This window comes from Ciconia boyciana, chromosome 6, assembly GCF_034638445.1.
Source record: "Ciconia boyciana chromosome 6, ASM3463844v1, whole genome shotgun sequence".
Lineage (NCBI taxonomy): Eukaryota > Metazoa > Chordata > Aves > Ciconiiformes > Ciconiidae > Ciconia > Ciconia boyciana.
In genome coordinates, this window is record NC_132939.1 from 68,811,271 (window position 1) to 68,829,831 (window position 18,561).

The 18,561-nt window shown below is 52.6% G+C and overlaps 1 protein-coding gene across 6 annotated transcripts in view; it reads left to right on the top strand.

The window, feature by feature from the left end:
• The first annotated feature begins 877 nt into the window (after positions 1-877).
• Positions 878-18,561, top strand: part of TRIM9 (tripartite motif containing 9) — a 69,939-nt gene continuing 52,255 nt past the window's right edge. For all 6 annotated transcript variants that reach the window (XM_072865642.1, XM_072865644.1, XM_072865639.1 and 3 more), the window contains exon 1: positions 878-1,764. In XM_072865642.1, the coding sequence (XP_072721743.1) occupies positions 949-1,764 (816 nt within the window). In that variant the 5' untranslated portion in view covers positions 878-948. The remainder of the gene's footprint in view (positions 1,765-18,561) is intronic.

Consider the following 18,561-nt stretch of genomic DNA (forward strand, 5'->3'; position numbering starts at 1 on the left):
CATCGCACACGTGCCCTGTCCTCTGCAAAACTTCCCCCCAAAGACGCTCTTGCTCTGCCTGGATGCAGGGCTCCTTCTCACTCCATTGCCCTTCACAGCATTGCTGCCACCATGCAGGCAGGGCCCCGGGGCTCAGCCCCCTGCAGCCCCGCCAAGCCCCCCACAGCGGAGCCTAACCCGCTGGGTCCCCTTAAAAACCAAAGAGGAGAGAGGCTGCAAACCATCCTGCGGCCATCGAACTCATGGGGCTCTTCTGCAAGGAGCCCAGGTCCCTTTCCCCTCAGGCTGAGCAGACCACCGCAGTACGCCTGAGGGCTGGGACATGACTCTCGCTGCGGTGATCCAACACACGGTCCTGACACGCCAGCAGCACACAGCGGGACGCTGCTGGCCCTCCCGCTGCCGGCAGCGAGGCCCCTGAAGCCCCTCGCCGGCCAGCCTGCGGGCCTGGGGACACCGCAGCGTAGGGGCCCGAGGGAGGCCGCCATCTTGGGGGGCACCCCCGGGGCTTGGGGCAGGCTGCTGCAGGCACCACGGGCTGCCCGCAAGGAAGGCGAGAAGCCCGTGGCGGTCGGGGCGCTCCCGCTGGGCGCGGGGGCAGAGCCGAGGCGGGGGCAGCCGGGGCAAGCCCCGCGGGCAGGCCCCAGCCCGGGCACCCGACCCGCCGCTCCGCCGCTCCGCACCGCAGCCCTGAGGAGAGACCCCCGCAGCGCGGCCGGCGGGCGGACGGGAGGGCGGACGGGCAGGCGGCAGAGCCAATCGCAACGCGCAGCCCGCCTCCCCGTCGGCGGCAGGCCAATGGCGAGGCGCGGGGCGGGGCGGGGCGGAGCGCGCGGCGGGCGGGCGGCGGGCGGGCGGCAGTCGGCGCCGAGGCGCGGTGCGGTGCGGGTGGCTCCTCTCGCTCTGCCGCGGCCGCTGCCGGCGCCGCGCCGCCGCCCTCCCTCCCCTATGGAAGAGATGGAAGAGGAGCTGAAATGCCCGGTGTGCGGCTCCTTTTACCGGGAGCCCATCATCCTGCCCTGCTCGCACAACCTGTGCCAGGCGTGCGCCCGCAACATCCTGGTGCAGACCCCGGAGTCGGAGTCGCCGCAGAGCCGCCGCGCCTCGGGCTCGGCCGTCTCCGACTACGACTACCTGGACCTGGATAAGATGAGCCTGTACAGCGAGGCGGACAGCGGCTACGGCTCCTACGGCGGCTTCGCCAGCGCTCCCACCACCCCCTGCCAGAAGTCCCCCAACGGCGTCCGCGTCTTCCCGCCGGCCGCCCCGCCGCCCCCCGCCGCCCTGGCGCCGCCGCCGCCGCCGCGCAACGCCTGCCTCACCTGCCCGCAGTGCCACCGCAGCCTGGTGCTGGACGAGCGCGGCTTGCGGGGCTTCCCCCGCAACCGCCTGCTGGAGGGCGTCATCGACCGCTACCAGCAGGGCAGGGCGGCGGCCCTGCGCTGCCAGCTCTGCGAGAAGGCGCCCAAGGAGGCGGCCGTCATGTGCGAGCAGTGCGACGTCTTCTACTGCGATCCCTGCCGCCTGCGCTGCCACCCGCCGCGGGGGCCGCTGGCCAAGCACCGCCTGGTCCCGCCGGCCCAGGGTCGCGTCAGCCGCCGCCTCAGCCCGCGGAAGATCTCCACCTGCACCGACCACGAGCTGGAGAACCACAGCATGTACTGCGTGCAGTGCAAGAGCCCCGTCTGCTACCAGTGCCTGGAGGAGGGCAAGCACTCCAGCCACGAAGTCAAGGCGCTAGGCGCCATGTGGAAGCTCCACAAGGTGAGCCCCGGCCCCGGGGCGGCCTCCGCCAGCAGCCCCGGCCGAGCCCCGCGGTTGGGAGGTGGCCGTGGAGGGCCGCCTGTCCGACACACCTTGCCCCGCACGGCCCACCTTTCCCCAGCTGGCAGGGTGGGAGCATCGCCACCCGCCCTCGCCCGCGCTGGGGCTGCCCTTGGCACCCTTGCTTGGGAGGAGAGTTGCCCCCCGGCACGGGGAGGCTGGCATCGGGCAGATGATGCTCCCTGTGGGCCCCCAAATTGTGCTGGCTGGCCCCCGCGAGCTGAGGTTCTGCCAAAGGAGCCGGCAGGGCCCGCGGGTGATGGCCTGGGGGTGGATTGGGGACACCTGCGCCGCGGAGCTGGAAAAGCAACGGGGAGCGATGCTTTCGCGAGGAGGGAGGCGTGAAATCTGCCGCGGGGGAGGACGGGGACGTGGCAGCGGGGTGCCATGGGGTGCTGCTGAGGAAGGGCTACTGCCTCCTCCCGCACACCGAGTCACGGGGAGGAGGAGGGACGGGAGCGGGCAGCGCGGTAGTGAAGCCTTTCGCTGAATACTGATCAGCTCCTCTTCGGCACGCTCACTCCCACACGCGTCCTCGCTGGAGGAGAGGGTCCCAGCGCTTCAGGCAGGGACGTGGGCTGTCATGAGCTTCAGCTCAACTCCATCCACCCCGCTGCCTCTCTCCCTCCTCGCACCAGTGACCCCCTCGCCCAGGGAGCTGGGGCAGAAGTGACTGGGACGCGGGTGGACAGGGCGCAAGGGGATTGGTGTCACTCCTCGGATGAACACTGAAATAATTGTCCCCCGCTCCGGCAAATCGGTGCTGGCAGGAGCAAGTGGGGGAACCTGTGACGAGGAGATCGGGAGGTGCGTGACACCCCTGCCAAAAGGTGCTCAGCTGGATCGCTTTCCAGGAACGTCCCTGTCGTGCTTTGGCAGGCTGCGTGGTGGCATGGGGCTCCGTGGAGGACGCAGGCTGCTGGGCTGCAGCTCTGTGCCCCATGTTGGGTCAGTGGATGCATGCAGGGACCCGCCATCGCTTGTCATGACAGTTCGTAAGAGGGTAACCACGTTATGTTGCGGTGTGGGAGGAAAGGGTACGGTGGTGCCTGTTGCTGCTGGAAAGGGCTTTTACTGGGAGCAGGAACACCTCCTCCACAGCCTTTCTGTACTCTTACAAAGACGAAGCCCGTGTGCCAGAGCAGTTTTGGTGCCCCATGCCGTTGTCCTTACACGTGGGGTGCAGTCACTGCTCCCAACTGGCGTCGGGCTGTCGGTGTGCAGGATGGCACAGGTAACAGCTGACCTGCTCACAGGAGCGCGGGAGCTCTTCTTCGCCAGCGTGTTGGCGTGGCATAAGCTGTAGGACGCTGTGAGCACCTTGCTCCTCTTGCCTGTTATGAAGCCCAGTAAGTGCTCGCTGTGCGAGAGCAGCCTGTTCTCCAGAGTCTGGTCCTCCTGGCCCAGCTCTTGGTGGAGGATGAACCTGTTGGGTGTGTGCTCACACAGAGCAGGAGTGGAGCCGGGTCCAGAAATCTAATGGGTACCAGGCCTTTTCACAAGGTTTTGGCTTCACCTTCCTGCTCTGATTCAGGTGCAGCAAGGCACTTACTTAGATACACGCATGAGTGGCTGGACAACTTCATGTGCAAGTACTCGGATACTTCAGGTTCAATCCTTGCACTCTTGATTAGGACAGCTTATTCTTCCTTGAGTACTTAGCTTTTCTTTCCAAATACCTTTTCACAGGGGAGAGCTTTAGCAAGGCAGTATTTCATTGATGTAGCTAACAGACATGGAACTGTAATGGCATTTGAAATGATGATTTTCATGCAATTTCTCTCAGATTTTTGGAAATCAGAAAGTGAAGTCACACCTGCCTTGAGTGAGCCTGTGTTTCTGCAGGTAGTCAAAATGGCTTTTCTGGTATGACGGTGCAGGGGTTTGCTGCTATTTCCTGATGTTTGCTCGTTAGGGGAGGAAAAAGAGTCAGTTGTGGCAGCACGGTATAATTGAAGGGGTGATTTCAGAAGCATTCCCTGAGGTGCTGTGTCACTGAATCAAGGGGAGAGGCTATTGACATTTCAAGCTTGATCTTGGTTGGGACTGGGCATTAGGAACCAAACCACCTGCGGATTTGAGCCGGTAAACCTCCTGCAGAAGTATCTGGGTGTCATTTTTTGAGGGGACAGGCCTTTGGCAATAAGACAAGCTCGCTGAAAGGGCGACTGTCCCTTTTTGCCTGATCTTTTCGCTGCGTTGAGTGGTTGTAACGAGTACCTACAGCTCGTAGGAAAGGACAGAGACGTCAGCTCTTGACCTCTCCACGATTACAACACCGCTCAGTGCAAAGTGTTCTTTGGTTTACGTCTGCGCTCTTAATTTCTGACCTGAGGAGACTGTGATTCTCGCTGCAGTCTGCGATGACCCGAGAGTGCCGTGGTGAGCTGTTGTTCTTGAAAGCAGCATTCACGCGTCAGTACGTGATTGCTGGGCCCTAGGCAATTGCTGTTAAGTGCAGCATGCTTCGCTTTGGAAAGGAGAGGAAAGGGCTTTTTACAGACCTCTTCGGGAACTGCCCCCATTTTTGCTTTCCTCTGACAGAGCGCTGATTGTGTGGTTCTCGCAGATGATCGTTTCAAAATAATCTGTGCTGAGGCACAATCAAACATAATTGAGGGAGCGAGGATTTCTAAGCCGGACACAAATCATGGGAAATCCTCTCTCTTCCTCTCTTCCTTTCAGGACAGCTGTTGGGACAGGGGTAAATATTCAGAGAAACATAGAGGAAAATGGGGTTTTAATCTGAATTGTCCCAGTTTTGTACATATATTGCAGCTGTCTGGATTTTATCCTGACAAGCTGGAGTGCTGCTTGGCATGTCAAAAGCAGAAACACAAGATGGAGCTGAATCATTCATTCTTTGCGCATTCAAGTCCCTCTTGCTTTTGCTGGGAAGTGTGTGGTGAGTGCAGGCTCAGCAGCTTGCTAGCGGTTTTTATATATAGACAGATAGATACGTATACAAACGGACTGGAAGGGACCTCCAGGGTCACGCGGTCCAGTCCCCAGCTATCTCTGACAGCCCTGAAATGCCATCCATCAGTTGATCAAGCTCTGTCTTAAAAACATTTTACCCTTGCCGACGCACGTTGGAAAGGTCTCCCAGAAGTTCATGGTTTCTGGTAGTAGATTTTAAGCAGGTTTGAAAGCTTTCTGGGTGTCGGGTTGTTGCCCAGCGCTGTTATATCTGGCTATCCTCTGCAGAGTCCCTGGTACTTCTTGCCCCGTGGCTGGACACCCTCCCTGGGGTGGGTCGTGCCTGCCAGAGGCTGCTTTTGTCTTTGAGGTCGGTACCCCACTGCAGCGAACGTGAACCTGGATTTACCAAGCGCAGGAAGAGGCTGAAGAGGTCAGCGGTCCCATGGTGAACGGTGATGCAAGCTTCTGCTCTCTTTTTGGGCAGTCAAGCAAGAAGCTTCCCTCTGCTTTGGGTTGGGATCGTGGGTTTTCTTTACAGGGCCTCATGGGGCTCTGCTTCTTTTCTCCACTAGCACCTCTTTCACGTTCCTTTTGTCTTAAACCAAGACTCTGGGGTGGGACCACTGTCTGCTTTGCCTTGACATTGAAAGGGGAGCAGGTTAGGCAGCCTGTCCGCTTCCTCTTGCAGTGAAGCAGAAACAGGTCTTGACTTCAGTGCAAGCTCTCAGTTATACTTGTACGTGGGATTTAACTGCCCGGGATGGGATTGCCCAGGCTGAAGACACAAACTGTCCTCTGATTGCAAACCCCTGCAGCATCTCTGCACAGATTGCGGTAGAGACCAACCCTGTAAACTGAGGTTACGGACTGTGTTGAATCAGCTGTAATGATTGTTAGCAGTCAGAGGCTAATTAGCAGAGGTACTCTCTAGACCTTGGCTCATCCAGACTGTCACCAGCACAGATGGGATGAGGGATGCGGGGGGAGCTTTTCTTTTAAGAATCAAAAATCCTAGGTACACTAGGCATGACTTTGTTCCAGTTGGTTTGCACATCTGGGATGAACTAGGGGGTGGAAAACACCACTGGTGCCTCTTGGTTTCTTCCCCGGGGGAGACAGGCAGACAGCGTTATTCTTTAGCTTACTTGGCTGGGCCTCTGTGTTAGCTGCCAGAGAAACTTTTGTGGGAGGTCGCTTTCTTGAGACATTGTGAACGTACTGCTGTTGGGTCCATGGGAATTCCTGTAGCCCACAGCGCCTGTGGGAAGTATCCAGGGAGCTGTTGTATGACAACGATCTGTTTGCACTTGCAAAGTAAAATATTTGCTGCTAAAACAGAAGCAGTGAGAATCCTTAATCTTTTCCTGTTGCAAGCAATGCACTTTCCCAAGCCTTGGTTTGATGGCCTTCCCCGAATCCCACCGCGCTTGCTCCGTCACCTGCCATCTGCAGCGGCAGGGTCTCTCCTGTCCTTCTCTAGCAATGCCAAACAGCCTTCCCCATTGCTCCATTTTCTGTGGCCAAATCCTGAGAGTGGCAAACAGGCTGAGATGCTTTGAAGTCAGAAAAAAGCAAAGAAATGTCACTGAGGATTTACACCAGCTTCTGTCTGTCCGGGATCTGGAGGTGATGCTGCCACCTTCTATTAATTTATTTAGGAAAAAAACTTTGTCAGGTGGCTCTTTCCTCTGCACTTACTGCAGTTAACAGGGTAAGGAGCAACCACAAATATCACGTTAATCAAAGATAATGCAGTACAGCAAGTCCTACCAGGCATTCTTGGACCCCCTGTGGCACTTGATGCCAGGAGATGTCCTCTTAGTTATTTGCAAATGGAAGTGGGCCCAGGGCCGTCTCACAGCGGGTGTAAATCACTGCAGCTTCATCAGTTCCAGTGGGAAGTCCAAAAATACACCGACCTGACAGGGCGATGCTGTGCTGCACCATCTGTGCTCAGGCACTCCAAAGGCTTTTAAGCATCTTGGCGTGCAGACTGGTGTCTGGTGGGATCTATCTTCATCCAGAAGGTTCCTGTGCTCTGTAAATATCAAACCTTTTCCATTCTCCCCACACAGTTGTATCTGATTTTTTTTTTTTTTTCTTCTCTTGGCCACTTCATCAATGAAGGATCCCACTGGCTCGATAACTTCTTGCTGTGTTTACTGTGGCGCAAGTCAGGAGCACTGCAGCTGAGATGGGGGAAAAATCAGCCCGTGGACTAATTCTTGTCTCTCTTTCGTGGAAATTGCAGCAGGTCTCAGTGTGTCACCCAGAGATTCTCCTGTCACCGCATCCCTAGCCTGAAAAACCAGGAGAATTAGCAAGCAGAGCAAACACTGCACCTGGTGTTAAGTAAATGACATGAAAGCGAGAAAAAGGCATTGCTGTTTATTTACCAGGTTTCACAAGATGCACTCGGAGAGCTGACAGCAGTGCAGGGTGGATCTTGGTTGGGAACACGTTCTCAAGAGGCTTACGGGGCTGCTCTGCATTGCTTATTCCACTCCTCTAAATAAACTAGCACCCCAAAGTTGAGGTTTTTAGAGGGAAAATTTTGCTTGGTGTCACTTGCCAGAACCTGTTCACATATGACCACAAAATCCTCTTAAGGATTCTTGCAGTGTACTTTCTACAGATCCAGCACCTACCATTTGGAGATATTTTCATTGTCTTTCCTAAAGTTTGAAGGCATTTTCTGTATCCCTTGATTAACTTGCATGATTCACATACATATTCATTTAAAGCAGAGTGCTTTCGAATTGCATGTGCTCTTCCCAGCTGTATCAAAGAATAATTAAAAAAAAAGACAGTTGAATTTTTACAACTCCCCAATTCTCAAAACTGCTCTTTTGACAGCCTTGTTCCCTGCTTTATTTTTGGGAGGAGGCATTCTGTGTGGCTGTGGTATGCATTTTACCTGTTAAATTGGCTTATAAATAAGCCAGCTCATTCCATGTTCATTCAGATAGTCCTACTGGGATGAATTGGATAATTATCTATTTAGAGCAAGCACATAAGCCAAAGAGAGCTCATGGTATAAATCTCTGGTGACCCTAGCTCAGGTAGCGTCCTAGAAGGAGAGGCAGAGGCTGGTGCATTAGAAGCCCAGTTACTGTGAAGAGTAAAGCAGTGGTACGAAAGCTCTCTGGATGAAAGTTTCTCAAATTTTCATGGACCGTTCAAGTTCTAACTGAAAAGACTGTGCAAGTAGGATGGTTTGGTAGACTGGTGCGCTGGGACTGCTGTTAAGCGCTGGCTTACTGGATGAGGGTCCCACTGGGGAGACATCTGTATGGAGACATATGTTGTATGAGACATACATATATAGAAATTGGGCCCAACTCTCACCCATACCAATGGCATCTCGCTGATGAGTGTGAAAAGGAGATATGTCAGTTTATAATGCAAAAGAGACCAGAGCTGAGAACAGCCTGTCAAAGGATTCAGCTTTCCTATTCAAAGGAAAATTTTGTTGGCTGTCTGAACTAACTCGCGTTTTGCCTTCAGAATTGGATGCAGCATTTGGGGACAGCCTGACCTGGAGCTGGCTGGAAAAGCTCAGTGGAGGCTCAACTTTTTCTGATAAGAGCAGAATTTCTAGCTAGAAAGAATAAGACCAAGTTCATTTTGAAATTTTCATGAGCCAACATCTGTCTGTAGCAAGAGAGCAGAGAGGTCCTTGACTGTGGGAGGTGATACCAAACTATGACCCAGTAGGCGTAGCATGGACTAGCTTTTGGGTTATGTTTTTTGCGTTTGATTAGCCGTTAAATTCCCCGCATTACAGAAATACAGGGGTGTTAATAGGTGCACGCTCAGTTCTGTAACACACCAGAAAGCGCTCTGGAAGGGATCTAACAGTTGAGGGATTTCCCATCAGTGTTAGTTAGCCCTTCACGAACCTTATATTAGTCGATGGATTTAAAAAAAGGATGGGAACTGGACGTTAATAAGGCATGCATGTTTGTTGCCTGAAGTGCTGAGGGCTGGAGCCACGGTTGCCATTGCCCATCAGCACGGGGTCGGATCCGCAGCTGGTGTAAATGAGCACGGCTCCAGTGATGCAGCAGCACCGAGCCATTTGAGTGGAAGATCGTGTTTGCAACTTGGAAAGCCTCATGCGGAGATCCCAGCCTGGGTGCTTCTGCTTGGGCTGCTGCTTCCAGCTTGGAGAGGAGGCGTAATGCCTAAACACCTGGGCAAATATCACTTAAATTATTTGCATGAACCCTGGAACTGTGGCACATCTTTCACCCAGTGATCCCTTTTCTTTCTTTTTTTGGGGGTCGGACCCTTGCATTTAGTTCCGTTTTTCCCTTGCCCCTGGCTGGTACTTCTGGATTTGCGCCGTCAGTTCCCTTCTCTTGTCGCGATGCCCTGCGGCAGGATTGTTTAGTGTCTGTGAATTAATGACGGCTTATGGTTGTGCTTTCAGCTCAAGGGTGCATAATGCATCCGTAGCATCACTTGTTGGAGCCTGTGCTGTGGAAACGCAGCTGCTTTCCACCTGCAGCTCTTGGGCTCTTCTCTGATGAAATCCCTCTGTCTTCCCAGCTAACCAATGCCCCTTGATTCAAGAGGCATTAATTCACTAATTCTTTTAACTTCACCACTTTCCTCCTCCCTGCTCTTTACCTCTTGACCTTTGCAGGCATCAGCTGTAGATGATGAAAAGAACTGCTGCTCCTGGCCCAGCACTCAGTGCACTGGCTGCCCAGGGCCTCTGTCCCTTTGCTAGCTGGGGGCTTTGCTGTGCTGGTGGCTTTTCTGCTTGGGAAGGACCTTTCTGTCTGTAAGACAGGCTCAGAGCTCTGGTTTTGTCTCCAGGGGGTTGTTAGGAAAGCATCCTTTTCCAAACAAGTTTCTCTGATTTTTATGCCGTAGTCTCTCCGTTGGAGTATGCAAAGCTGGGGGAAGGGGGTGTGCGAGCTTTGAAATGGATCATTTCTTACAAGGCGTATTTATTGATTTCAAGACACAGACGTACTGCTTTGGGGTCAGAGCCACCATTCCCTTGCTCTCCTTCCTGACAGGGCTGGGCTGTGTTACCCAAAGCACCCGGTGATTCAGTCTGAAGCAGGGGAGGAGTGGGAAGATGCTGGCAAGCGCGGCTCTGGCTGTTTGCATTGCAGCGAGGAAGGGAACTGTGGCAGCATTTCCCTGAGGGTGCTGGAAAAAGAAGGGCTGGGCTCGTGGCTGTGACTGGAGGGCAGCTCTCGCTGCTGAGGATTTGCCTTGTGCTCCTGGACAAATAATTGCTTAGCCTCCCTGTCTGTCCTTTCCCCTGCCTCGGACTGCCCTAGCTTGTCCAAAGCTGCCTCTTAGAAGCGTACGTTTAGCACAGCTCCCTTCCTCCAGCCCAGCAACCTGATCACGGTGTAAAGCAAATTCATAACCAAGCGCTTTCTGCTACACGTGGAGACGTACTGAGAAGTTCCAACGACGCAGAGGGTCTCGTAGCTGTCAGGGCTGGGTGAAATCCCATCAAGGACATAATGAGAGCATCAGCCTCCCTCCCTGGGAAAGCACTTCCATACATGCTCAGTCTTCAATTGAAGTCACAGAGATTTAAGGGCATGACTTAAATGCTTTCTTGAGTTGGGGCGTCTGAAATGGTAAACTGGTGAGAGCCCTTGATGTGCAAACGGCGTCGGATTAACTGCATGCTGGGTGAGAGCTGGCGTTGTCCCTTGGCTCAGTGACAGATGCTGCTGTTTCCTGGGAACACAGCGCTCTTTCTTTGGCAGGGTGCAAGACAGAAGTGTAAAACAAGCCTTGACTTTCATGGTAAAGCCAGTAAAGTCTTAGTCTTGCTGCCTGAGGAAGCAATCAAAATGCCTCTCTGATTGTCCCGACGTATATTTTATTGGTGCTCCTTTGTAGTTCAGCCGACTGCCTCTTTCTTATGCCATTTTTAATCTACAGCCAGCTCTTTGTGAGGGTCTTTTCTATGAGGAGCAGCAGCGGTGGTTCAAGTCGCTCTGTTGCATAAAACCCACTCAGCTCTGCAGCTCAGACATGGCCGAGTGCGTCCTGTATCCATCCCGCAGCAACGCTTCTTCCATCTTGACGTTGAATTCCCTGGAAATGAGGACCTGAAAGGGCGTTTGCTTCGGTCTGTGCCGCCATCAGCCCACAGCTCGGTGAATCAGAGCAAGTGCGTAGACACGGTTTCTCACCTATGAGATTATTTCTCACCTCCCCCGGAGCACAGCAGTTAAAATTTGTTGTTGGCTTTAAAAAAAAACAAAAAAAACCCCTATACCCACAAAGAGTTGTGGGTTTGTGTCATTTTAAATTTTGCCCTCTGGCTGCTCAGCAGGACGGAGGGGAGCCGAGCGCTGCACCTTCCCCTCTGCTCTGCTAATGGCAGATGACAGCCCAGATCGAGGGGCAAGAAGGTTATTTGATTGTATCGACTGCGTGTATCATGCTGTGCTCCCAGAGCTACGAACCAGATGACCGATCAGTGGATCCGTCTGTGACTTGGGCAATGGTTAGGCTCTCTATTGATTTCCTACCGCTGCGCCGGGTTGTCAGATGGTGAAGGGCACGCTGCAGGCAGCTCCAAGGAGGATCCGTCCTCCATTTCAGGGGACTTGCCCACATCTCTGCTCCGCAGACCCTGCCGAGTTGCAAGCTGACCAGCTGCCCGTCGCAGTGGGTTTCTGGCTCGTGTTGCCGTGCCCCAGGTATTTGCTTTTGGCAGATGTGCCAGATGTGGCTGATTGGCCTGACGTGTGATCCCTTGAGGAGCTGTGAGCGGTAGGTCGGTGCCAGAGGAAGGCCACCATGCTGCTCTGCTGCTGGGATGTCTCATCGTTGTGTGAAGCCCGGAGGAATGCATCTGTTGCAGGGGAGAAAGGTGAGAGGAGGGAAGGGAAAGGAGGTGGGATCCCATCCTGTGGTCTCACCTGCTTTCTCCTTCCCCAGGAGAAGGAGAGCAGCTGGGGAGAATCCAGGGACAGAGGAGTGCTATTTAGTAGGGCTAAGTCTGACTCCTTTCTTTATTTCTCCTTTATTTCTCCAGCTCTCAGGAGAAATAAGCCTCTTTCCCCTAGCAATGGAGGGAGGGAGCGTAAGGAGCTCCACCTGATGAGACTGAGACCTCATTTGAACCCTCGTTGTGATTGAACTAGAGCCATTTTAGTCAGCTGGCTCCAGTATGCTGTGAGAACCAATGCAGGTGGATTTTGTTTTGAAACAACCCCATTTCTGTTCAGCAAAAAGATATTTTGTTCAACTGTAGCGCAGTTCTTAGTCCATAGTGAGCGAGAGCACGGTGCAATGCAGCAGGAGGAGGAACAAGCAAGCTGCGTCTTCTCGGTGGTATGAGACTGGCACGAGTAGGTTATCATGGGGGAAGATGCCAAAGCTCATGGAGCTGTTCATGTGGTGCTTTAGCTGGCTTTGAGCTCATGCCTCACAGGCTTGATTTCCAGGGTTTTGTGGCTGTCTGGGCGCTGGTAGCTGCATGGTCATCTTCACCTGAGAGTGGGCCCTGCTGGGAAGCGAAGTCTGGCTGTGCTCAGGATCTCAGAAAGCACTGGAAGTGAGGTAGTGAGATCAGATTTATAAGCAGGTGCTCGTTACCCCAGGCTCCTGCCCTATTTCTCAGCTGCAGTAAATCAACATAGATTCATTGACTGAAGTGTGTCTCCCTCCCTGAGCATGATCCTTTCCTTGTGACTCCTCTAGAAACAAGGGGAGTACACGGCCCGCTTCAAACATGAGTGTGACCTGGGGGAATACCTCCTGCAATTACGTGATGTTTCTTCTGCTGAGTGGGAAAAGTGGGATACATTTATGGGGCTGTTTCAGTTCCTGGGATCGTTTGCAACTCGGCAGAGGCAATGTCAGGAGGATGACACTGCGCAAGGTCATTTGTGGCAATTAGCACAGATCATCTTTCTGCAGGAGCACATGCACTCAGCATTTGGCATCTCCGCTCATCTTGTGATGCATCAAAAGGAAAGTTGGGGGAATAATTTATGTCATGAGTGCAGCAGGCTGTGCATGGTAGGATAAAAGCCCTTCCTGCCATATGCCACAGATCTGGCTTCAATAAAGCTGTAAATTGTTACAGCTGTCATGAGTCATGTCAGGTCTAAGAGTCTTGGGTTTTACAAACCAGCCTGTAGCCCCAGAGAGATCTGGGAGGGAGGGACGGACTTTTTAGCAGGGCCTGTTGTGATAGGCCAAGGGGTAATGGTTTTAAACTAAAAGAGGGGAGATTCAGGCTAGAGACAAGGAAGAAATTTTTTGCACTGAGGGTGGTGAAACCCTGGCCCAGGTTGCCCAGCGAGGTGGGAGATGCCCCATCCCTGGAAACGTTCCAGGTCCGGCTGGACGGGGCTCTGAGCGACCTGATCGGGTTGAAGATGTCCCTGCTCATGGCCGGGGCTTGGACTCGGTGACCTGTAAAGGTCCTTTCCAACCCAAACCATTCTGAGTCTATGACAGTTGAGCAGTTTGATGCCAGATGGGTCTGGAATGGCAACATGTGCAGAACTTGATAGCCTTAAGATACAGCTACGGCCTTGTGCAGATCGTGCCATCGAACGCCATTGACCGCAGTGATTTGTCCCATCTCCATTCTGTGCATGTGATGAGAGTTGACAGAAACTCAATGATTGCCCTACATACTCTTGCAAAACTGGAGGGTTATTTATGGTTGCCCAGCTCCAGCGTATGGCACCTGGCCGGCGTGTAATCTGAACCGCCCGCAGTGGTCCTCCCCAGCAGATAAAGTCTGTGTCAGTAGCAGGCATCTGAGGGCTTCATCGTCCCCCAGTCTTGTAAGGGCTCCTTGGGGTTTTATCATTGAATTGGTGGTGATTCCCTACTGCAGAGAGCAGTCATATTGTCAAATGGGAGGAAAGGTGCTAGCCAGAAAATAAGTTATATTTGAGCTGATATTTAATCAGGAGGCTGGGATTGGAAGGGCAGGATACTGGAGCTTTTCCTCACCCGGCATGTGGGCTGCTGGGTTCCAGCAGAGATCACCGAGGCCGTCTGAAGGGTACCAGGCAGTGCGATTTATTCAGAGTTGTCTTCAGGTAGGTCATGGAACAGTTCCCTTCTAGTGAGTGTGTTTTTCATCACCTTGTATATTATAAACAGTAAAATTAGTGTCATTTAAAACAAAAACATACAAATAGAGTTTGTATTTATGCAGCCACCAGGTGTGAAGCCATTCCAGAAGAGTGTACATCACAGCTGGGTTCCTGAACCCAAGAAAACATCCATTTTATTTGTACCTGCCCCAAAATACATTTGATTTAAATTAAATATAATGAAACTTACAGGACCAACATCATCACCTGGTGAGAGAGCATGTGCTGCAGTGTCGAGTTCAGGGGGGCTGTGCTGATTTAGACTGCCTGAGACTCCGCTGTAATATATGACCTATTAATAAATGTGCTTACCAGGGATCTGGAGCAGAGTTATGTGCCTAATGACCATCTCTGTGAAAAGCTTTTAACCTCGGCAAAATGTTTACAAAATCAATATTTATTATATTGCAGTCATTTTGTTTAAATAGATGGTTTACTTGGTTTGGGTCTCCAAGTTGATTTGCAGTTACAGGTTGAAGGAGCCAAGAGATCTCTGAATATTTGCGATATTACTATCACAAATGTGTGTTGAGTGTGTAATTTAAGGCCAGATTCTGCCTCCTTCACTTGCGCAGGGTGGTCCCTGCCATCAGGAATAACCGTGGTAACTTGAAGAGATCTACTCCTTCAGCGTGTGGTTGGTGGAATTTGACTCTGAAAATTTATATGCAATTGGTAGGTAATTTATGTAACAGTTTATGTAACAACTTACTGCATTCACAATTTTGCGTGTGCATAAATACATTACCTCTTCGTTACTGAGAATATTTTAAAAGCAGGTAGCCTCAGCGACAGCACAGCTGTGCAATAAAGCATCAGTATTTATTCTGAGACAGTTGATACATAGATGATTATTTTTAATAATCTATGTTCAGATGATTAGATTTAATAATCTAATGTTCAGAGTGGCAGATAATGTAGGCTATAATTAAATACCAGTAAGATCCCTGGCCCTAGGCAAGGGATATGGAGATGATAGGATGCAAATGTGGCAGGCAGAGGAGGAGTGCAGGGGGAGAAGGGTCTCTTGTTCCGCTGAGAAGCGTTTTGGCCCCAGCTCTGCGCAGCCCTCCATGTGCTCCCTCCAGCACATCCTCGGGTGCCTGGTTTCCAGTGGCCTTGGTCGGCGGGCTGGGCCTTCCCGTGCCCGGGAGAGAGGGGTCCGCGCGGGCAGCACCGTGGCTGTGCTGGTGCAGTGTCCTCAAAGGGCGGTGGGTGGGAGGACCCGCTCGCGTGCCCCTCTGAGCAGGGCTTCGCACGTGCGTGCTTAAGCAAGTTGCACTGATTTATTTGCCTTGCAAAACCGAGATTTTATTTTGGGGCTGTTACACCTGGCAGCGTGAAATACATTCCTCCTCTGAAGGGCTCGTCCTGTGGCACGCAGGTGCCGCCTCGGTGGCTTTCCACAGTAGCCATGCCTGTGATGGCATGGAGCCCGCAGTGCTGTTTGCTCCTGGTACTGCTGCATTTGCAGCGAGCGCGTTCTGTTGCCGCTTTGCTGGGAGCCTTGTGAGCCCCTTCCCTGTGCTTGAGAGAAGGAAGGGGAGGACAGGCCTGGGCAAGCTTTGCTTAATGAGCTGGTTTCCCCTTCTGTGTTCAAAATTGGTTGTAAGTTTAAATAGAAACATATTTAAGTAAGTCAAAATCTTCAAGGATCAAAGCTGCAACCCAAAGGAGCAGGTCCTGGCACTTCTGTAACTCACCCCCTTGGCTTGCAATGTGCCACTGAAAACAGCCCAAACGTCACATTTTAGAGTTATATTAGAAACCCTGGTTTTCTGCAACATTTGCGTTCAGAGCCTTTGTCCTTTATTCCTTCCAAGCTGTCGTGAGAAGCAACTGCAGCCTCTTCACAGTACTAGGGCTTTGAAGCCGGCGGTGCTAGAGGTGAAGGCGAGCACGCGTGCTGCCTCGTACAGCTTTCTGCCCGGAGCTGGGTGGTACAGACAGGCTGAAGAGCATGGGGCAGCCATGGGACAAACCCAGGCTCATCCTGTGCATATGAATTGTGAAACGAAGGAGTCGTGGCAGGGACACTCACGCTGACCACCTGGGACCTAATTAAGAGTCAGGGCTAATGAGCTCAGGCAGAGCACTGGGCTAATCCCACTAGAGTAGGTCTGTTGTTCATCCAGCTCTGTGGGGTGGACATCCCAGCTCAGACACCCATGGGAGTCCCGGCACCCTTCTCTTCTGCACCACGTTAACATACCCAATGAAACCAATACCTGTCAGGGCACCTTTGGACACTGTCAAGCTACGTGAAGCCCCTCTGCGACGTGTACGGGCTGCTGCTCAGATGCCCCTTCTCCTGAGCAGCTACTTTCTGCTTACCGATGAGGTCCTTGCTGCACCAGACCAGAATTAAGTAGCAGGAGGAGTGTAACTCATCTGAGATTCGCTTCTGCTGCGGCTCATCCACGTAGCCCAGCAGCAAAGAGCATTTTAACAAGCTGCTTCCAGCCTCTGCCAGCACATCGTGGTGTGTTTGCTTTCCACACCCGGGAGATCCTCTCCTATTCTCTTTAATGTTTGTTGGCATCGCGGCAGAGCTGGAGACTGGAATAACAGAGCTCCTGAGATGCTGCGGACCACTACTGCGAGCTGGCCAGCTTAGTGCTGGGTTTGAAGCTGAGCTTATAAATATTACTAAAGTACCTATCTCCTCAAGATTTTCAAACCCTCAGCGGGCATGTTGCAAGAGACTTCTTTTCCCCCTAAGTTAAACCAGTGACTTAAAACAAACCCTTCACCGAAGTGGAAAGAGTGGGGCTTTTCTGCCCCTGCAAAATGAGAGGGGTCTCTGACTGCCTGTGGAATACAGATTGCACAAGGTCTCCAGAGACCCTTTTTTAAAAAAAAGGAAAAAAGGTTTTTCTGTAAAAGAGATCAAATTTATCACTTCCAACTGCGTTAGTGCTTTTGTGGTTTAAAAGGGCTTTTGTGTGTAAAGAGAAATACTGCACAGCCTTGTCTGAGATTTGCGATACCGCCTGTTAATCCCGTACGCGGCTCTTTGCACGGCAGCTTACAATTTAAGACGACCGTTTGGTGTGCCTTCTGTGAACTAAACCTGTCTCTTGTTTCCCCCCTTCCCTGCTCACATTTAAATTAGGAGAGTTTCTCCAGTATTTTCCTTTGCCTTGATAGCTCTCAAGTTAAAAATCACATGTTCCCATTGGGTTGTCTCCTTACCGTAGCTAGCAACAGCAGCAAGTCAGAGACCAAGGTGATGGGCTTCTTTTAATATGATGGTTGTTACTTATTAGGAGCGGCTGTGCATCCCGTGTCTTCTGTTCCGCGTACCTTGGGGTACACGGAGATGCAGGTCAGCTCTCAACCGGGAGATGTAGCCTGCTGCCCAGTGACCCCGAGAGGCTCGGTTTGGAGTTGTCACGGTATCTTCCATACTGCCTCTCTCCTGCCCTGCCCCTGACTTGGATGCCAGCGTGGATCTCATGGCCTCCTTTGGCTGTCACATCCCAAGGAGAGATCACCATCACTTCTGTGTCACCCCTGACTGTCCTTTCACTGTCACAAGCTGCTTGATCTTCTCGGGTCCTTCTGCATCTCCCACATTACTTCCCTGGCCTCCTGGAAGCTCCTTTCCCACCAAGTGGGTGGCAGAGGAGAGGGGCAGCTCTTGTGTTGGGGCCCCACTCCTCAGCACCATTTTCTCCCTTCTCTGCTGCTTCTCGTCTGGTCTTTGGGCTTCTCAGCACGTTGGGTACCTCATTCCCATGTTTGTTTATAAGGGTTTAAATGATTTCTCATCCCACATTGACCTGTTGATGTTTTAGTAGGAGAATGAGGGAGCAGCGACTCCTGTGAGGTGGTCACGGCCACTGCTCGAGATAAAGGAGAACTGACTTCTATTCCCTCTCCCGATCGGGCAGAGCCAGCACAGAAGCAAGTGTTAGGTATATCTGGATTTTTAAAGGTGTCATCGTCAGCCGGAGGAAACTGTGAGCATATAACCAGGGTCCTGTGCAGGACTTTGGACTGAGACGCAATATCTTTGCTAGTCCTCCCTGAGACTTCATCTCCCTCTCTTGCCGTCACCCTGTTTCTCCTGCCCTCCCCAGCTTCCCCCGCTCCTCCGTTCTGCCTCTGCCGGGCTCCCTCTCTGCCAGTTTCTCTGGTGGTCATTGCCCCTTCTCAGCCCAGCTGAGAGGTGCCTGTCCTTGCACAGGGGAGCCGGGTCCATGCTGCAAAGGCACAGAAGTCTCTTGCACACCTCAATTTTTTTTTCTCATTTTGCTGTTTCCGAAGCATCCTTTTTCATTTCACGCTGGTTGGGGCGATTGCTATGTGAATCTTCCAAAGTTCTTCCTGGCTGGAGCTCACATGGGTTTCTCATGCATGTTTATGGCCAGGAAGATATCTTAGAGCTGTTTAGATTCCTACTCTTAGGGGTGCTGGCAAACCCCCATTTGCCCGTCCAGGGATATTCCTCCTTCACATGATGTGACTGTGTTGCTTTTGACTGCTGTGCCCATGGTGGGCCCCCGGCTTGGCTTTCCGTCCACCCGGCTGTGCTCAGATCCCAACCGCACATCTGAAGTCCTTGCAGAAGCCAAGTTTCTTGAGGCCCTCCAGAGCGGTGGGGACCAGGTTGGCGAGGCTCGGACTCCTTGCGGAGCGAGCCCTGGCCTTGCTGGTGGTGCCTTTGCTGCCGGGGGATGCGAGAGTCCGACAT